The sequence below is a fragment of the Equus caballus genome, chromosome 8 (genome assembly GCF_041296265.1).
Source record: "Equus caballus isolate H_3958 breed thoroughbred chromosome 8, TB-T2T, whole genome shotgun sequence".
In the NCBI taxonomy this organism is placed as follows: domain Eukaryota; kingdom Metazoa; phylum Chordata; class Mammalia; order Perissodactyla; family Equidae; genus Equus; species Equus caballus.
In genome coordinates, this window is record NC_091691.1 from 39,456,382 (window position 1) to 39,473,876 (window position 17,495).

A 17,495-nucleotide genomic window follows, 5' to 3' on the forward strand; every position below is an offset into this window, starting at 1 on the left:
TTATAAGGAGAATAAGTTTTTAAAAAGAATTTATATGAAAAAAATATGAAGAATATATTCTCAAATATTAAGGACATATTCAAAGGAACACTTCATCTTCAAGAATATATTTGTCAGGCCTGGGAGTTGCAGAGATAAACTGAATATTCTTTAAAATGATATGAAGCAAAATGTAATGCAATCAAAACTCAGTGTTTCAAAAGAAATGAGTAAACGTGGCAAGTTGGTCATTTGCTAGGTTGTTCAGAGATGCTTCTGGATCAGGCACCTGGGTAGGCACCGGAGGAGGGTTCAGGCTAGGCCTCGCTGCAGACCCCAAGCTCTTCTCCCTTCCTCCCTGCCTCCAGCCCACTCCACAGAAGGAGACTCCACAGACAAAGCTAAGTCGACCAAGGACCAGGACGTCCAGGGGACGTTTGCAAGTCAGCCTTCAGCAAGGAAAGACGTCGCAGCTCAGAGCCCTAACCTGTTAATGAGTCAGTCTCCAGTGCTGTCGCTCTTGGAACCTGTTTAGGACGTGGGTTATACAAGGCCAGGATCTAATCCCAGACAGAGGGAGGAACAGGCCTTCAGAGCTGATTAAGGAGAGATTTTTCTTGGAATGTCTGTGGGTTGTTGGAAGTGACGGAAATTTATTTTTGCAAAAATTATCTGAAATTGTAGGCATTCAAAGACTAGGGTCTCAGAAGACCTCAGTTCCCTGAGGATTCTTGCTAAAGATCTAATTTCCAGCATCATCATGTACACTTAAGATGTGTTGTACAAATGCTCATTTGAGGAACTCTTTCTAAAACCCTAGAAGTTTGTATTTCTTAAAGGCCTATGGCAATTTTTTGCTTTGTCCCTCATTATTGCAAGTGGGAATCAGGAGCAGAGGAGAGGGAGGGGCTCAGGACGGTAGCCAGGGGCAGCCAAGGCCTTGATACCGTCTGGGGCATTTCTGGGGCTGCCTGACTCCTGAGGGTAGTGCAGTCGTCTTGGCAGAGTGAAAAGTTTCAACTCCTCCTGTTTCCAGCCTGCCTGGGCGCATGGGGCGAGGGGCAGAACCTGGCTGGAGTGACAGCTGGGGCGGGAGAGCTGAGCCCAGGCAACCAGGGCCCCTCCAGGGCGTCCCAGGGTCTGCCCCACATGCGCCTGGCCCCTAACATGTAGCCACATTAGGAACAGCGGCTCCTGGTGGGTCAGGCTTGATACAAACTTAAGGAGTTTGTATGTGGGAGATTCCTGGAAGAATGTTCAAGAAATAGATCGCTGTTGCTGTTATCTTCCTGAGACCTACTTAACGGCTACTATTAGGTGTCAGGCACCCTATGTGTTTTATGTAGGTTACATTCACATACATGCACACATCCTCAAAATCAAATTTAAAAACCCCTCGGGGCAGGTATTATTTTCTCATTTTATGCAGAAGTTAGACCTATTCAGGAAGCGACAGAGCTGGCATCTGGATTTGAGTCTGATGGGCTTGCCTCATTCATTGATGCAACGAGAACTCACTATGCGCCAAGTACGTGCCAGATGACATGCCAAGTGCTAGGACTAAGTGATGCAATAACCCTGGGTCTTTGTCCCTACAGACCCTCTAGACCGTGCGGGGAGACAAGAAAGAGTCAGGAGCAAGGTGATGGGCAGGTATGGCTGTTGTGGGAACCTAATGGATGGTGTCAAGAAAGACTACCGAGCACAGGAAGGGGCAGTGGGGGGAAATGCCTCGGGCAGAAGGATCAGCACGTGCAAAGACAGGAGTCTCAAGAGTTCAGTGTAGGTCCAGCACAGAATGTGAAGAGAGCTCTGCCTGAGAAGGTGAGGCAGGGGCGCCGTGTGAATGCCCATAGCCCAAGGGGGCCAGCCGGCTGACAGCGCACTGTGCACCTCTCCTCTCTCCATGCTCAGTGATGTCCCCTGGGTAGAATGCACACCACAGAAACTGACAACAAGGGAGACAATTTTAGTTTCCTGCCTTGGGCAACCGCTCTAATGATGGGACCGGTCACTCAGGTAAGGAACACTAGGGTGGGGCCATCTGAGCTCCCTTTTCAAGCTTGAGGTACTTGGGTGGCAAAATGGGGATGTCCAGCAGGTGGCTAGATACCTAGCTCAAGCTATTTCTATCTGATCACACTGTCTTCTAGGAACACAACAGTTCAACCCTAAAGTGGCTTGGTATTAGCTGTCCTGTTCGGGATCCTTCTGTTGAACTGACATGCATTACATATACGAACCACAAATCTCATGTGTTACGGAGCCTACACCATGAACAATTTTGAAGTCCTTCTTAATTAGAAAATCCTCCAATTTAATCTCTAATTATCAACACCTAAATTGACTGCCCTAAGGAAGCACGCCGCAAGTCCTCCCATTTGGTGGCCTTGGCCGGCTAACGCCTGCAGACCTGCCTTCATTCTTCCAGGCCGAGAAAACCCCCCGGGGCTGCGGCCCGGCACAGTTATTACAACAGGAGGGGCTGAGGCGGGGTTTTATTTTATCCGTTTATTATCATTTAAAATATGTTAAAATTTTAACATAGTGGAAGCAGGAAATTTAATCATGCACGGCAGTCTGCAAAAAAACCCAAAAAACAAACAGCAAATAAAACTCCACAGAAACAAAAATTGACATCAATAATATAATATATTAAAATTCCATTTAGGCAAGGATCTAAAGAAATGTAACATATGCACACCTCTTAGAGAAGAACTTTTCCTCTTCAGTGCCCTAAGGTTTGAGAAACTCTCCAAGCAGAATCCGCTTTCTTAAACCATAGATGCTTAACGGAACAAATGGGTACAGCCAGGTCTGAATCTCTTTCTTCTGTTCCTTTTCTCTCCCTCCAAAAAAAGATGGCACTCCGCTTCCATGGGGGCATTTGTGGCTCTTTCTGTGGGTGGAAGAGAAGAGGTGCTTGTGTTTCCAAACTGTGGGACTGACTCCACAGAAGCCGAGTCTCAGATCCGGTCACTTACACAAGACAATAAGGTCTGGCGACAAATCAGAATTGTTCAGACAAATGCTGGACACCAAGCTCCCTGTTCTAAGACCTTCCCTTTCAGTGGTGTGTCTCTGTCTGCAAGGATGGGCCCAAGGCCTGGTGTGACAGAGCTCCTGTCACATGTGCCCACAGCCCTGGGCAGGCCAGGGCGCCTGCAGGCTCTGCAGGTGGGCTCCTGGGAGCGTCTGCTCGCGGCGGCCAGTGCCCAGCTGACTGGTCTCACCCTGCTCCTGGGCACATCCCGGGAGAGCTGGAGCACTCCCGAGAAATGGTCAACAGAACAAAAAGAAGAATTAATGAGTGATGAAAAAATGTGCTTATTATTATTAGTTTTTAAAGATTCACGCTTTCCTGAGTAAAGTACACAAAAGTCTCACATGAAGTCTTCTTAAAGCACCAGGCCTCTATCGCTTAGACTCTCTGCTCCGAGGGCAAATCTGAGCCGAGCGAAAGGTGAGGCGAAAACAGGGACAATGTATTTATGACCACTTCTTCCCGAGATTCTATCACTCGAGAGTTTTATGCTTGCAGAATGAGAAGTGGCTTCTTTTAGGATGAGGGAGAAGAAGAAAGGGGTATGTGCGGGATTCTTCGGTCTGTTGGTTGCAAAGCTTCAGAGCTGAAAAGACCCCAGGGAAGATAACGATGTTCACAAACCGAACCCGCGCCTGGGCCTCCCAGTCGGCATCCCCGGATCAGTCCTCAAAATCCTTTAAACACGTAAAGCACAGACACTTTGAAAGGTCCAGATTAAATACAGATAAGACCATGGGGAGACTGAAAGTAAACCAACGCAGGCCAACTCCATTGCTGGGAGAAAGCGGTCCTGGTGCCACGGCAGCTCAGGAGGCACCCTGACCCGACTTCTTGGCCTGAGACAGCATCTTCCTCAGTGAGGCCCTGGGAGCTCCTGAACGTGAGGAGGAGGTATCAGTCCTCAGGGGGGGGCCCAGCTGGACCGTCATCACCTTGACGATGTCTGTCTGTGTCAGAAGCAGCAAGGCTTTGCCATCAGTCTGCTGCACGTAAATAAATGAACACAAACGAAAACATCCTGCCCCAAAAGCCTGTCTACTCGAGCAGCTCCCGGGCGCGGAGCCGAGGGGCACGCCCTGTGGGAGCTCCCGGGCGCAGAGCCGAGGGGCACGCCCTGGGCACCGTCCCAGGGCGGGGTGGCCTCCCTGCAGAGCTCAGGAACGACAAAGAATGACGGGCCAGCACAACTCCACTTCCCCCAGGACTCTGAAGCTCAGTTAAATTTAAAAAATGTTCACTCTGTTAAATATGAACTCAGTATACACTAACTATTCCCAGGCTAGATTTCTATTATTACATTTTAAAAATCTTGGTCTGAATTTGTATCAAGAGCCTTAAAAATAAGCTACTTTCATCCACTAAGTAAATCTCCAGGAATTTTTCCCAAGAGAACAATGTGCAACGAGTACACTCTAGTGTTATTTATAATAGTGAAATACTGAAAACAACCTATCATTTCAAAAACAGCAGAAGTCAATAATTTATATTATCACCTAGGATGGCTTATCAGGCCATCACCAACATTCACGACTCAGTGAAACACTTCACGATTTGGAAAATGTTTCATGAATCATTAAGCAACAAAACATGACACGATGATACAGAAAGATCTGTTTTGATTTGTGAAATTAGATGGATGTGACCACATGTATACATATACATAGTTAAAATATTTGATGCCTTTACACCAAATGTGAAGGGAAGTTATCTTTGGCTGGTGGAATAGCGGCTTGGTTTTTATTTTCTTTTAACTTTCCTGTACTTAAATTTTTTTCTATGATAAATACAAACTATTACAAACAAAAACGCATATGAAATAAATATTTATTTGTTAACTTTTAAAACACAATGTGGTCTGAAATGTAATGGCTTACCCAAGAGTCACGGGATGGCGAGTGGCCACCACGCAGGTCGCGTTTCCACAGTTTCTGGGGGCCCCAGCGTGATGCCCGGGGACTGTGGGCATGTCCTACCCACGTCACCTATCCACACAGACAAGATCAGAATGAGTCCTGGTTTCAGAACCAAGAAGACAGAATGAAGGGTTTTCTGTGGCAACGCCTTTCCACGAACCTAACACTGTGGTTCTGATCCTTTTAAATTAATGATACAAATCCCTTAGTGTCAATGTCCCACTGAGGAAGGAAGGATCAATGGGGATCCCAGGAGGGGGCTAAAGTTTTAAGAGTTTCAAAAAGCTTCCTGTGCATTTACGATAGATCGTCTGATGAAAAATTGTCTATTTAGAGAACAGAATATCTTCCCCATGGGGTAAAATGCATATTTCCCACAGCAGAGGAGACACTCTGCCTGCTCCCACACCCTAACCTGGGTTCAGCTCCAGCGTTTTCACGCAAAATTTGCTGGCCAAATAGCCAGTTGTCCTAAGAATAAGGTAACAATGGTGGCTCTGGTGACGATGACAACAGTTCACGTTTGTGGAGTTAGACTAACCTCTTCTATGTGTTTGATCTGCCAACGACCCTGTGAGGCGAGGAGGAACCTACAACTGTAAACCTAACGACTTCTGAGGCGACGCTGGGGCTGCCAGCAGGCCTTGCTGGCCTCCAGAGGAGACCCTCGGTCTGGATTCCCGCCATTTATTAAGCCCCTCCTTTGGGACAAGAACAGGGCTGGGCACTGTTAACACACTAATCCTGATCCTTAAAGGTCCCCTCACCTAAGTCTGTGTTTACGGAGGCGGGATAAGACAGGTTAGGCGATCTGCCCATGATGACACTCCTGGGCCTAAGTGCCAAGCTGGAGCAACTTGACCTAAAAGGGACTGTGGATAAGGGAGGTCATGGGGGTTCTAAATGCAGAGTGGCCTTATGTGTGAGGCTAGGCCGACTATGCCCAAGCTGTGCTGGGCTGAGGCGGAAGCAGGCTAACCTCACGTTTTCTTTGGCAGCTACCCAGACTGATGCCATAATGACCCTGATGCTGAGTTCCCTGGAGATACAGGGCTTGCCGGGCGCTGAGCGGTCCAGGGCCCCAAACTCAAAGAACACATCCCTGAACCATGCAGGCCCTGAACTCCCGAGAGGAAGAGTGTGTGCTGCATCCTGGAGTCTCTAGGGGTATAGTTTTCTTGGAGAGTTCTAGAGCAATGAGGGAGGCTCTGGAATCAGATGGATATGGGCCGGACTCTGACTGCCCTTTCCTTGCTATCCCCTAGTTTCTTCACGGTGAACTATCCCATAGAGTTGTTGCAAGGACTCAAGGACAACAATCGTGAAGTGCTTAGCACAGGGCCTGGCCCATGGAAAGGCCACGATAAACAAGAACCATCACTGATATCTGCACTATTATTCTGCAGCTGGTCTGGTCTCTTGTGGGCCCACTCTCCGTGGATGTTCCAGGGCAAATGTTGAGCATTTCGAGGGAGGTTGGAAGCAGAGGCTGCATGGAAGGGTTTGGTGGCTTCTCTGCTTTCCTCCTTTAGCAGGTAACGAGCAGGGAGAGTCAGGGTGGTCCAGCTTTCACTGTGGAGTAGACAACAACCCTCTCCTCCCTGGGCGCAGGCCCAGGGTGGGATTCCTCCCTGCCCCCAGTGGAGCCTGAAGTCACAGTGCCGAGGCTTCCTGACACCCATGGGTATTAATTAGCCCATGTGTCCCAGTAGTGCATTTCTTGAGCATGCTGTATGCACCAAGCCCCACAGCGTTCTGGGCCAAAGCACAGCTAAATACAAACAAGCTAAGCCAGAGGCCGGCCCTGCTGCACCCCAGCTGCACTGCGGGGCCCTTCTTGCCCGGACCCCTTTCTCTGGCCTCCACCAACCACTCGTATTTACACTTCAGTAAATGGAAACAAAGCACTTCTGGGTGTAAAAGTGTATGTAATTTCTACATTTCCTACCTCTTTGTTGAAGCTCCCGGCATGCTCTTCGCAGCCCAGAGAGACTGTACAACCTCAGCCACCCACACTAGAGACGAAAAGCCTGATTTAAAGCATGCACCTGAAATGATGTCTTGGTTTATAGTAATTCAACATTTGAGTAAAATATACTTCAAATCCCTCACACACTTGAGATTTACATAGTAACTATCAACTTACATTAGTATTTGCCAGCTCAGAAATTAGACCAGCCCCCAGTAACTTTTCTGGTCTCTTATTTCCAGGATGACCTATACAGGGTTACAGCCATCATGATGACAATGACGGTCTCTATCTGTGTGAAGCTCCGGTACTCTGGAACCTTCTCTCCTCTGATCCTCCTGTCCATCCTGTGGGGTCAGAGAGGGCTTGTGCAAAGCAGATATCACCATGATTGTCAGAGACGAGGACATGTCCACCTGGCCATGTGGCAGACCCTGGGGCCACACCGTGTCTTCCTCAGCAGCGTCTCCCGTACCTTGCCCGGTGCCTGGCCAGCAGCAGGCACTCGAGGAATCCATGCCAAGGGAATTCCCAGGGAAACAACGATGGAGCTGAAGTTCGAAGAGCTTTAATAACTCACCCAAGGTCATGCAGGGCCAGCAAGTGCCGGGGATGGTTTTGGAGATCAGGTTTTCTGACTCCAAACCCAGAGTTCCAGAAAATCAGTCTCTTCAACTCCATTTCTCATCTTTCCCTTTTCCCCCCTCTCCATCCGCGCTTGCCCCAAATTCCTTTTAATAAGAGAAATCAGACAAAGCCTTGGCTATAAGCACAGGAAGTGGCTGAGTGTTCCCCAGTGATACCTTTGGGGAGCTGACTGAACAAATGTGATGAAGGGTAGACTCCCAACGACCAAAATGACAACGGGGCTCTGACCACTCTGGCAAGGGCTGGCGCTGCTGAAACACGGGATGAAGGCAAGGTAAGAAGCAATTATAAGCGAATCCTGGAGGTGATGTTTATAGGAGGAACTGTCTTGTTGGTTTTTTGTGTTTTCTTTATGGCTTTCTGCTTCCTGTGTTGAGTGAATCCTGTGCGTTTGCCCTTCTCCTATCCCCTATCTCTCAGGAGAAGGCCAGGGAGCTCAGGGCCTTGCACCAAATGTTCTGCAACCCAGGAGCTCTGGGAGCAGCGGCTGCCTGCAGGCCCTCCAGGAGACGTGAGCAGACCTGTCCCTCCCTATGCTCTGCAGAAGAGAACATCACAGTGCTGGCTGATTTCCACCTTACAGAGAAGCCGGGGGCAGTACCCATAAGGTGCACCCTAGGGCCTGACTCTTGGGTGTCAGGACACTTGTGGGGACCCTGAGCTCTGTCCTCACATCCTCTGTCGTCTCACAGCTGCATTGCATGTGTCTAACATGAACATTTCAGAGTGTCTTTTCAAGGGCAATCAGGGTGTGGGCGTCAAGCGCCCCTCTGATGCTGCAAGTGTATTTTATCACGAGTCATTTACAATCATCCTTCCAGAGTGTGGGATGAGGAGAATTTTAAAAATCCTCCTAAACCAGTCATCACGCTGCCATGCAATGGCAGCTGCCAGCCTAGGGGCTGGGAGGCGTTAAGGCCAGCCGGCCTGAGCGCTCAGTTCCGAGCCGCTTCACCTGAGAGCAGGTGCTCTGGCGGTCCACGCGCCCAGGAAGCCGAGTCTGTTTGCTGAGTTAACACGATTTTCTCCTTCCGAGGTGGAGGGGAGAGTGGAGCAGGAGTTCGGCATCTGCAGGCAGCCGAGGGAAGCTTTGTAATACTGATGGTCGAGTTATGGGAACTGGGGCAGGTGCTGGCAAGGGCTTACGGCATGTTTCTGGGTCTTGGGACACTGTGAGGCTTGTGTGGCCCCATCATCGCCCAGGCTATACTTCTGGCCAAGTATGTCCCAACCATGACTACGTGCAAGGCCTCTGCTGGGCACCGGGAAGGCTGAACCTGTGAGCAGGTAGAGCCTGAATTTTCAATGAGTGGTGGGAGAATAGAGGGAAAATGGTGAGGAAAGGACAGCTTTTTAATCACCATCATACACGGTCCAGTGCGCTGAAATCCAGAGGAGAGGGATAACAGCTGGGACTTCCAGAAAGCACAGACGGTAACTCAGGTGGGAACTCAAGAAAGGCACCGCAATGGAGGTGGGCGCTGAGTTGGCACTGCTGGCTGTGTGGGATTTCTGCTGGGGTGATTCTGGGCTGGTGAATAGAGAAGACCTCGGCCCAGGGCCTCCCAGGAGCAAGGCCACAAGCAGGATGCACAGTGTGCGTGTGGATGTCATCCACAGCGAAGAGTCCAGCTTGGACAGAACTGTGGAGCAGAAGGCCAGAGGTGGAAAGGGCAGGAGAGGAGGGCTGTGGCCTACAGGTGTGGGTTTGCAGAATTCAGCAGGCCCCAGAGAGCGCTGGAGTGGTGGTTCTCCCATTAGAACCACTTGGAGAGGTTTAAAAACGACTTAAGGCCAGGCTCACACCACAGAGATTCCAGACTTATCCAGCCAGATGGGGCCCAAGTGTTGGCATACATTTTTAAGCTCCCTAGTTGATTTTAATGTGCAGTTAGGGCTGAGGCCACCCGCGTGCAAGAAAGCTGGAGAGAGGCTGGGCGGCGCGTGGATCTGCAGGTCTGCGTCCGTCACTGTGTGGGGAGCACGGTGGGCCTGGCCGCTCTGCACAGGGCAGAGCCAAGAGCTGGAGGCCGAGGGGCTGCAAGATAAAACCCTGGGCATCTGCCCACAGGCTGGGCGTGGGGCAAAAGGAATCCAAGCTGAGTCCAGGAGAGACGCCTGACAGCAGGCTTCTCAGCCGGGCACCACAGACACGCCGGCCTGCCCACTCCCTGGGGGCTGTGCTGTGTGCGCAGAGCAGTTTGCAGCATCCCCGGCCTCTGCCTGCTGGGCGCCCAGAGCACGCCCCACGCCCAGCTGTGGCAACCAACATGTGTCCAGATGTTGCCCAAATCGCCGTGGTTAAGAGGCCCCGCGCTAAAGGAAGGTTCTTCTGGGATGACTCTTTCACGGGAAAAGGGCGGAATATCATAGTAGGAAAAATAAAAATAGAAAAGCGGGGCAAGGCAGTAGCTGGAAGACACACGTTTTGCTGTGCGTGACCCGGAGCTGCAGAGGCGCAGCCGTACCCGCGCCGGCCCGGGCTCCCCGGAGACGCGCTCCCACACGCATGCGCTCTAGGCGCTTCGCTCCCAGCGCGAGGGTTGTGCGATGCTTTGACGGCCGGCATAGGCTAAAGGGTCCTTTTCTGAGCAAACAAGTGAAAACAGGATCACCGTCCCCCTTCCTAGTATTGTTAGCCAAGAAATCGCTGTCCGTGTCAAAAGGAGATTGGATTTTTTAAATGGGAATAAATGTGTTAAACCGAAGAGCGAAGAGACCAGGGCTGCCCGGCACGGGCCGGCCGGCGCCCCTCTCACAGCGGGTCTGCTCTTCCACGTGCCTGCAAGTCTCTGTCTTTTTGGAAAGAGATTCTGACGCTATTTGATCCTTCTTTTTCCAAAGCAAAAAACACGTTCCACGCAATCTATTGAGGCAGACTTTGCTGGCCAGAAGTAAAAATATCCAAAGGCCTTGATGATTATTTAGTATCACTCTTCAGTATCCTTAGTATTTCTTCTCCCTAAGAATAAATTCTATTTTGAACTTTAATGGAAAGCCCATTTGGCTCCCCGTTTTGTGAATGTGAAGTGGCAGCTTTAAAGTGCCATAAAGCAGTGTCAGAAAGTTCACGGCTCACTCTCCCCGTAAGAACTTCTCTTCTTCAGGTTTGTGGTACACGTGGCGAACTAGGAAACTGCCATCCCTTGGCCTCCCCCAGGGACAGCTGTGTGGACGCGGCTGCCTTCCTGAGGCGACGGCGGCCCTGGTGGCGGGGCCCGTGGACCTGGGCCTTGGCGTGGGGAAGCTCACCTGCTGCGGAGGCTGTGCGGGGGTTGGGGGGGGGGGTGGGGGGTGGTTCTGAGTTCTCTGCGCGCAGTGATCCCCCGCTAAAGCCCGGCTCTGTCTTGGAAGGACACTGAGTACCTTAATTTTAGGATGACACAGCAGCGTGGAAAGACTGAGAATGCTGACGTTGCGCGGCCTCTTAGAGCAGCCCGTTGCTTTGCCCGCCTGCCTCCCTGCGACCTGCTCCTCCGGGCATCCTTGCTTGCTTCCCTGAGGCTGTTGCTCCCTAGAATCTTTCCAGGTGGCGGTGTTCTTGATCTTGCTGAGCCCGTGGCTGTGTGCCTGACTGTGCCGGCTCCAAGTCCACTGGGGAGCATGTTTCCAGCCTGAGTCTCATTTTTTAACAGCGGCGTTTATTATTTGCCCTTCGTTTTAAGGGCTGCTATGCTTAGCTAGCAGTATCCTGAAGTTTTCAAAATACTCCCTCCTGTGTAAAGATTGCTTTTAAAGTGATTGCCATCTTTTAAAGTGAATGGACATTTAGGGACATTTGGTTGAGGCCAGGGTGACTTATATGTGCTGCTTTAAAGAGTAGTTTTGAATGTAAGAACTCCAAGTACCCATAAGAGCACCAAGCGCGCCTGAGTCACACCTGCGGCTGTATTGTGCCTGCCACATGTCATGTCCAGCCCTCAAGAGCCCACGGACACCGGGCAGGAGGGAACTGCACACAATTCACTTCCCCATTTAACTCACTCGTTCGCGAGACACACACTCTGCGCAAGATACTTTGCTATAAAGATGTAAAAAGATATAAAAATATTTCAGTCCCTATTCTTAAACACTTAGACTCTTCTATTTCAGAATATTTCATGACCCAGAGAAAAAAATACACTTCACACTGACCATAACTTCAGTGTGTGCCCACACCTACGCGTTTCTAACAAAGGTTTCACAGAACGATCACCTTTACTGCAGTGCAGCGCTTTCATCCAGTCTCGTCTCGTTCAAGAACCGCTAAACTGACCTTTGTAGCTGACCTGTGCTTTGAAAAACGCTTCTCGAGTAGAAACAGCCACAGGGACAAAGGAGTTAAAAGCCGGTTCCCACGCTCTGGGAAATGTCTCACAGGCCCCGTGCTGCTTCCCTTCACAGCATCCGGAGCAGAGCGGGGCCTCCCTCCCAGGCCAGGACGGCAGGCAAAGGGAACGTCTTTGCGCTTCATCTTCGGCTATAGACAGATGCCCACCTTACGTCTCGCTGAACCGCACTTAACACGGGGACGTACAAGTCCATTTTCAACACGGCCTGCCCTGTCCACTGAGATTCCCCTTCGATAAGCCCAGTGGGAACAAAGCACAAAAGAACAGCCACCCACCCCCTCCTGCTCACCCTGAACTGCCTTTTTAAATCCTCGCTGCTCTGCTCGCCATTCTTCCCGCGGCATCTGGAACAGTTGGAAACTCTGCTGTTGGTGCTCACTGGGAAGCCTCAACGGACCCCTTCTGAGAGCTGCCTTATTTTCAAAGATACAAACAGAACCATCACAAAGCCCACACTGTCAGCCCATCAGAGAGTCTTCGGGCGAACCTATTTTGGGGCTGGGAAATGTGCTACAGAGTGCGGGGACACTGAAAGAAATTTACAATACAGTCCTCGTCCTCAACAGCATCTAGTTAGGAAGACATCAGGACTAAGAGACATTAAACATCAGGGGATAACCAGAGCTGTTTTCTTTGGAGCGCACACTGGTTCTGGAAGCCTCGTGAAGCATCGTGAGCAGGGGCACTTGATGGAGACAGCCTCTCTGATGGTGCTTTTTGTAATCTAGAAAATTTCTAAGTCCTCTTCCAGCAACAGAAGGCTGAGACTTCATGTGCACCCATTACAGAGCTCAGGAACTGTGGCCTCACTTTCCTGATGCTCCCTGATGGCATCTTCAGTCTCCCTGTGGGCGGCTCTTCCTCAGGGGACCTGCCCCCTCCTCACGAGACTTGCGTGTGCACCAGCTACTTCCGCTGAATCACCCCCCAATCGCTCACTTTCGTCCAGTGCCAAACTTGACAATTGTCACATTGGAGCCCCCCCAGATTTCACATTCACTGATTAATGTTCCTACAATAGTGGTTCCTGTTCTTTCTGGATGACGGTCCCCCTTGAGAAGTTAATAAAAGCTCTGGCCCTCCTCTCAAGGAAAATGCAGACACATATTGTACACAATTTTTCCAAATCTCCTGAAGCCCAATTCCACAGCTGAGCCAGGAACCCTGCCCTCAGTCTGGCATCCGCCCTATTGCACAGAACTGTCACAGCTCGCCTCCTCTTGACACTTCTCTTTCAAGGAGCCCGGGCTTCTCCGCAGAGCGCCTCTTCCCAGTCCCTCCACCTGCACTGTCTCACTTGGTCCCCGTGCTCCATGGTCAGTGACTCTCTCTGGGCCATCACGTCCTTGGGAAGCGTTCATTCAGCACCCCCCACCCTACCCATTACTGGCACTCCCATCTCGTATTTCTGCCCTTGGGAAGAGTGCGTTCATCTTCGTGTAATCCACAGGGACCTGTCCCATAACAAATTCATCACCTTATCACTCGGCCCCACGATGGCTCCTTTCCCCAAAGTGTCGTCTCTTGTGATAGCACCACTATTTTCCGCTCTTTCAGGGGAACTCTTCATGCCTTGCAGCTCGTTATTATCATCCTAATCTAGTACTGAAGTGTGTTGTGATGAGACCATAAACAGAATCACACTGGCTCGTTCCGCTTCTCCCTCTCTGTACCCAATCTGTTTCTCTTGTGCTTTTGACTCGAAACACGCACTGAACTGGAGGGGTTCCCGCCGCCACGCCCAGTCCGGGCCCTGATTTCTCCACACAGGAGGGTGTGGGGACTTCTGGTCATCTCCCTCTCCTCACTCTTCCTCTTTTTGCAGACCTTGTTGCAGATCATTCTCGTCTTCCTGGAGCACCATCTTCAGCCAGTGACTTTCTCGTAAGAACCTAAGTTGGCTCGTGCTGCCGGCCACCTAACATGCAGGTCAGCCCTGGCCTCAGCCTGCCCAGCCTCCCATCCAGGCTGCCCCCCTGGCGCCCCAGGTCAGTGTGTGCTTGCTGAGTAAGAGATCAGCTCAGGACCTGGCTCTGACTGTGTGGCCTTCCTTGGTCTCTGGGTACCTAAATTTTCCTATCTGTAAAATTGGCAAAATAAGAGTACTTGCCTTACTATCATTATATTAGTATTGTTCACTGTCTTTATCAGTGTTAATAAAGGACACATCTTGGCTTATGTCCTACTCACTTCCACGAATCTCCTGTTTTTCCCTTCACCTAGAATGGCTTCCCTTCTTTTCTCTGCTTAGATATAGTCCACTTTTGTTTCAAAATCCAGCTCTTGATGCCCTGATCATTCAACATTCCTTCAACAAACGTTTACTGGGTTATCTCCTGAGTGCCAGGTATAGTGAGGGGTTCTCAGGGTACACACCGAGTGAGTGAAATAGGGCTCTCCTCATCTGGAGAGGGCCACACCACAAGTGCAGGCCTGGCGACAGCAGACTCAGATGAAGTGGGAACACAGAGAGGACATCTTGCCCAACCAGGAAGCTCCTGCAGGAGGCGAGCACTGGGCTGATGGTGGGGGGCTGGCGGCAGGCACAGTGGGAGGGTGTTTGAGGCAGCGGTAGCAACTGTGCAAGTATGACAAGAGCATGCAGGCCTGGGCAGCCACACTGGAAAGGCAGGTGAGGACAGCCCCGGCAGGTCTCTGCGGCGTCCGCCAGCGGAGGATGTCGTTTGGGAGAGCCAGGGATGGTTTACATCCGGCGGAAACACCCAGAGCACTTCCTTATCTATCACCTTCACTGGTTTTCAGGACGCAGTTGCTCTGCACACAGATGCAGGTGGCTGCCTTGCTTGAGACGTCTTTCTGAGCAGGACAGTGAAAATGTGAGGGGCCAGGAGCGCAGTGACAAGTGAGGGAAGAGGGGCCGCTCTGAGTCTTATTTTACAAAAGGTGGAACTTCAGATGGATGGCTTCAAAGTCAGGAGAGGAATTCTCAGTCGAGCTCTCCATCACACACAGTGAGTGTGGCTTCAAGGGCAAAACCACACATGGCAATGATAGAAAAACGGGTTTTAATTCTTTCGGCTCCTCATGAAGCAGATGCACGCTTCGAAAGCTGATAAAGATTCCTTAGCGGGAGGTGGGGCAGACTCTGCACATTCTTTAAGAAGCAGGATCACATTTAGTCATTCCCCAAACCCCCAGGACCTTGGGAAGAGTGGACGGCAAGGTGGGCGGGCAGGCTCTGCGGGGAGAGACGCCGGCCCCTCTGCTCAGAGCGGAGGAAGGCTGGGCAGGCGGAATCCACCAGGGAGATTCTGTGAGGTGCCTGGGAGGAGGCGGAGGGAGCAGGGTCGCTCAAACCTCCACCCTTGGAGGGGCTGCTGCTCCCTGTTCCTGGTCTGAGGCTGGAAAGGACGGCTTAGACCAACACCAAGTCCGGTTGTGCAGTCAGTGCTCCGTGAACATGTTGTGACTACTTTATCTGCTGGGTTGTTTTTGAGGAAGACTGGCCCTGAGCTGACATCCGTGCCCATCTTCCTCTACTTCATACGTGGGACGCCTACCACAGCATGGCGTGCCAAGCGGTGCCATGTCCGCACCCGGGATCCGAACCAGCGAACCCCGGGCCGCCGAGAAGCGGAACGTGTGCACTTAACCGCTGCGCCACCGGGCTGGCCCCCATGTTGTGACTAATTTAATAATTTAATGCAGCTCTAATCTTGTCCTGAGAGGGCCCAGGATCTCCCTTCCTTTAAAAAAGCACTAATTAAGGCCTGACTAGTGAAAACACAACCTTTATGAAAAAGATCGTCAGTCAAAAAGTGTATTCCTTAAAAGAAAATTGTTGTAAACGTGAAATGTTTCTACAGCAATACAGTAAGCAACGAGGCTTACCTGAGCCTTATTAAAAACCAATATTGTAAGGCATGCTTATATTAGCTTCGGATCCATTTTTCCCTCTGTACAGAATCTTGTGCAATGCTGTGATCTAATTTACTTTAAAATTAAACGTAAGATTGCCCAGATTATCTGTGACTTCGGATGGACGAGGGGCAGCAGACCTGCTCCTAGTGAGGTCACGTGATCCTCCTCCGCCCCTGTGGGCCACAGTGAAGGAAGCCCTGGGTGCACAGACTCTCCTGCGGGTGGGAACTCTCCCAGGGAAAATGCAGCTTAGCACAGGGGCTGCCAGGACCCAAAGCCTAGGCTAAATCTGTGGTGTGGGACCAGAGGCGTGGCACTCTGCCCAGGTGGCCCAGGGCCCATGCAGTGGAGCACAGAGATGGAGCTGGGATAAGGTTGGGAGAGGAGGACAAAACCAACCGGGCTTGCCTAATTTCCTCAAAATCATGCCTGCCTTCTCCCTCAGGTGTGGGTCTTAAATCTGATACAGTGGATTCATTGCCTAAGAGAAATTCTCAGCAGCAGGACACATTCTATCCCAGGACCTCACCTCATCCACTGTCCATCAGGCCATCTTGCCTGCCTGGATGCCAGCCACGCCTGGAAGCAGCTTGCAGGGCTGCTCCCTGCCCAGGGGAAGGTCCCGGAAAGGCTGAACTGACTGGACGACAGGAAGCCTGACTGGTGCAGTGCCTGCGGTGTGTGCTCTGCAGAGTATTCTGAGAGAGAGGCAGGGTGAGCGAAGCAGGGACCGTGTGAGTTAGTGAGCATCATCTCGGTCAGCCCCTCACTGGTCCAGAGTCAGGTTAGGAAAAGTGCAGACGCAGCGCAAACCCTGGTCTTCTGGTCACGCAGCATCGCAGCCAGGCACAGCTGATACCAGCGCTCGTTTTCAAAAAAATGGTCACAAAAAAGTTATATAAGGCCCTGAAGACTGTGGCTATTTGCTAAGCAAATAATCTCTATGGGCCTCTGTTTGATGCCAATGAAGAGCTAGCTTGGCACTACCACTGGCTTCTCTCTCCCTAAATCAGAAGTTGGAGAAAGCACAGAGCCTTGCAGAATGGCTATTAAGTGGATTGGCACACTGAGCCATCTGGGATGTGCACATACGCCATGAACGATTTCTTCCAGGCAGCTGCTTTGTATATCTCCAAAGACGCGAGGAGCCCAGGTCCACATCCAGTTTCATAGGTCCCTTGGGGGGCGCTGAACATGGGATGCAGCCCAGGGCCCCGTGAGAACCTCATGGCAGCTGCTGCTGTAGCACCCAGCAAGACACAACGACCTGGCCGGGACTTGCCAAAGCAGCCGCTGCTGTGATGGGATTGCCCTGGCGCATGCGCTCTGAAACAGGCGCTGTCTTTTGAGAGCAAAAGCTCTGACCCGGCTGGCTGTGGTTCTATGACGTGAGGGGCAGTGGTTGCTGGCTTGCCCAAGAGTGGCTGCTCTCCCCCAGGAGTGACCTCGCTTCTGCCTCCCGCTTCTCCTCAGCCTTTCTGAACTAGTTCCCACCTGCGGGGGTAGCTTCACTCTTGCATCTCATCCTGGCGTTTGGAGGGAGCCGTGGATCTAAACTCCATCATTATTTTCCTTTGAATGTACAAATGCATAAGGAGCAAAAACATTATAGAGGTTTCAGAAACAATTGATGCCTTTAAAATGACATTTAAGATTCTTTCTGTACAAGTTAGCAAAATAAAGCTGTTGATATTTCAAGAGACTTTGATAAGAAAGGCCATAAAAGG

The 17,495-nt window shown here is 51.0% G+C and overlaps 1 protein-coding gene across 1 annotated transcript in view; it reads right to left on the reverse strand.

Annotated features, from left to right (window-relative positions):
• Positions 1-17,495, reverse strand: part of L3MBTL4 (L3MBTL histone methyl-lysine binding protein 4) — a 306,581-nt gene that overhangs the window by 33,479 nt on the left and 255,607 nt on the right. The window contains 8 exon segments of the mRNA XM_070221201.1: positions 3,849-3,912; positions 3,915-4,008; positions 4,900-5,007; positions 7,170-7,254; positions 9,981-10,142; positions 11,824-12,014; positions 16,298-16,410; positions 16,413-16,466. Of these exon segments, the coding sequence (XP_070077302.1) occupies positions 3,849-3,912; positions 3,915-4,008; positions 4,900-5,007; positions 7,170-7,254; positions 9,981-10,142; positions 11,824-12,014; positions 16,298-16,410; positions 16,413-16,466 (871 nt within the window).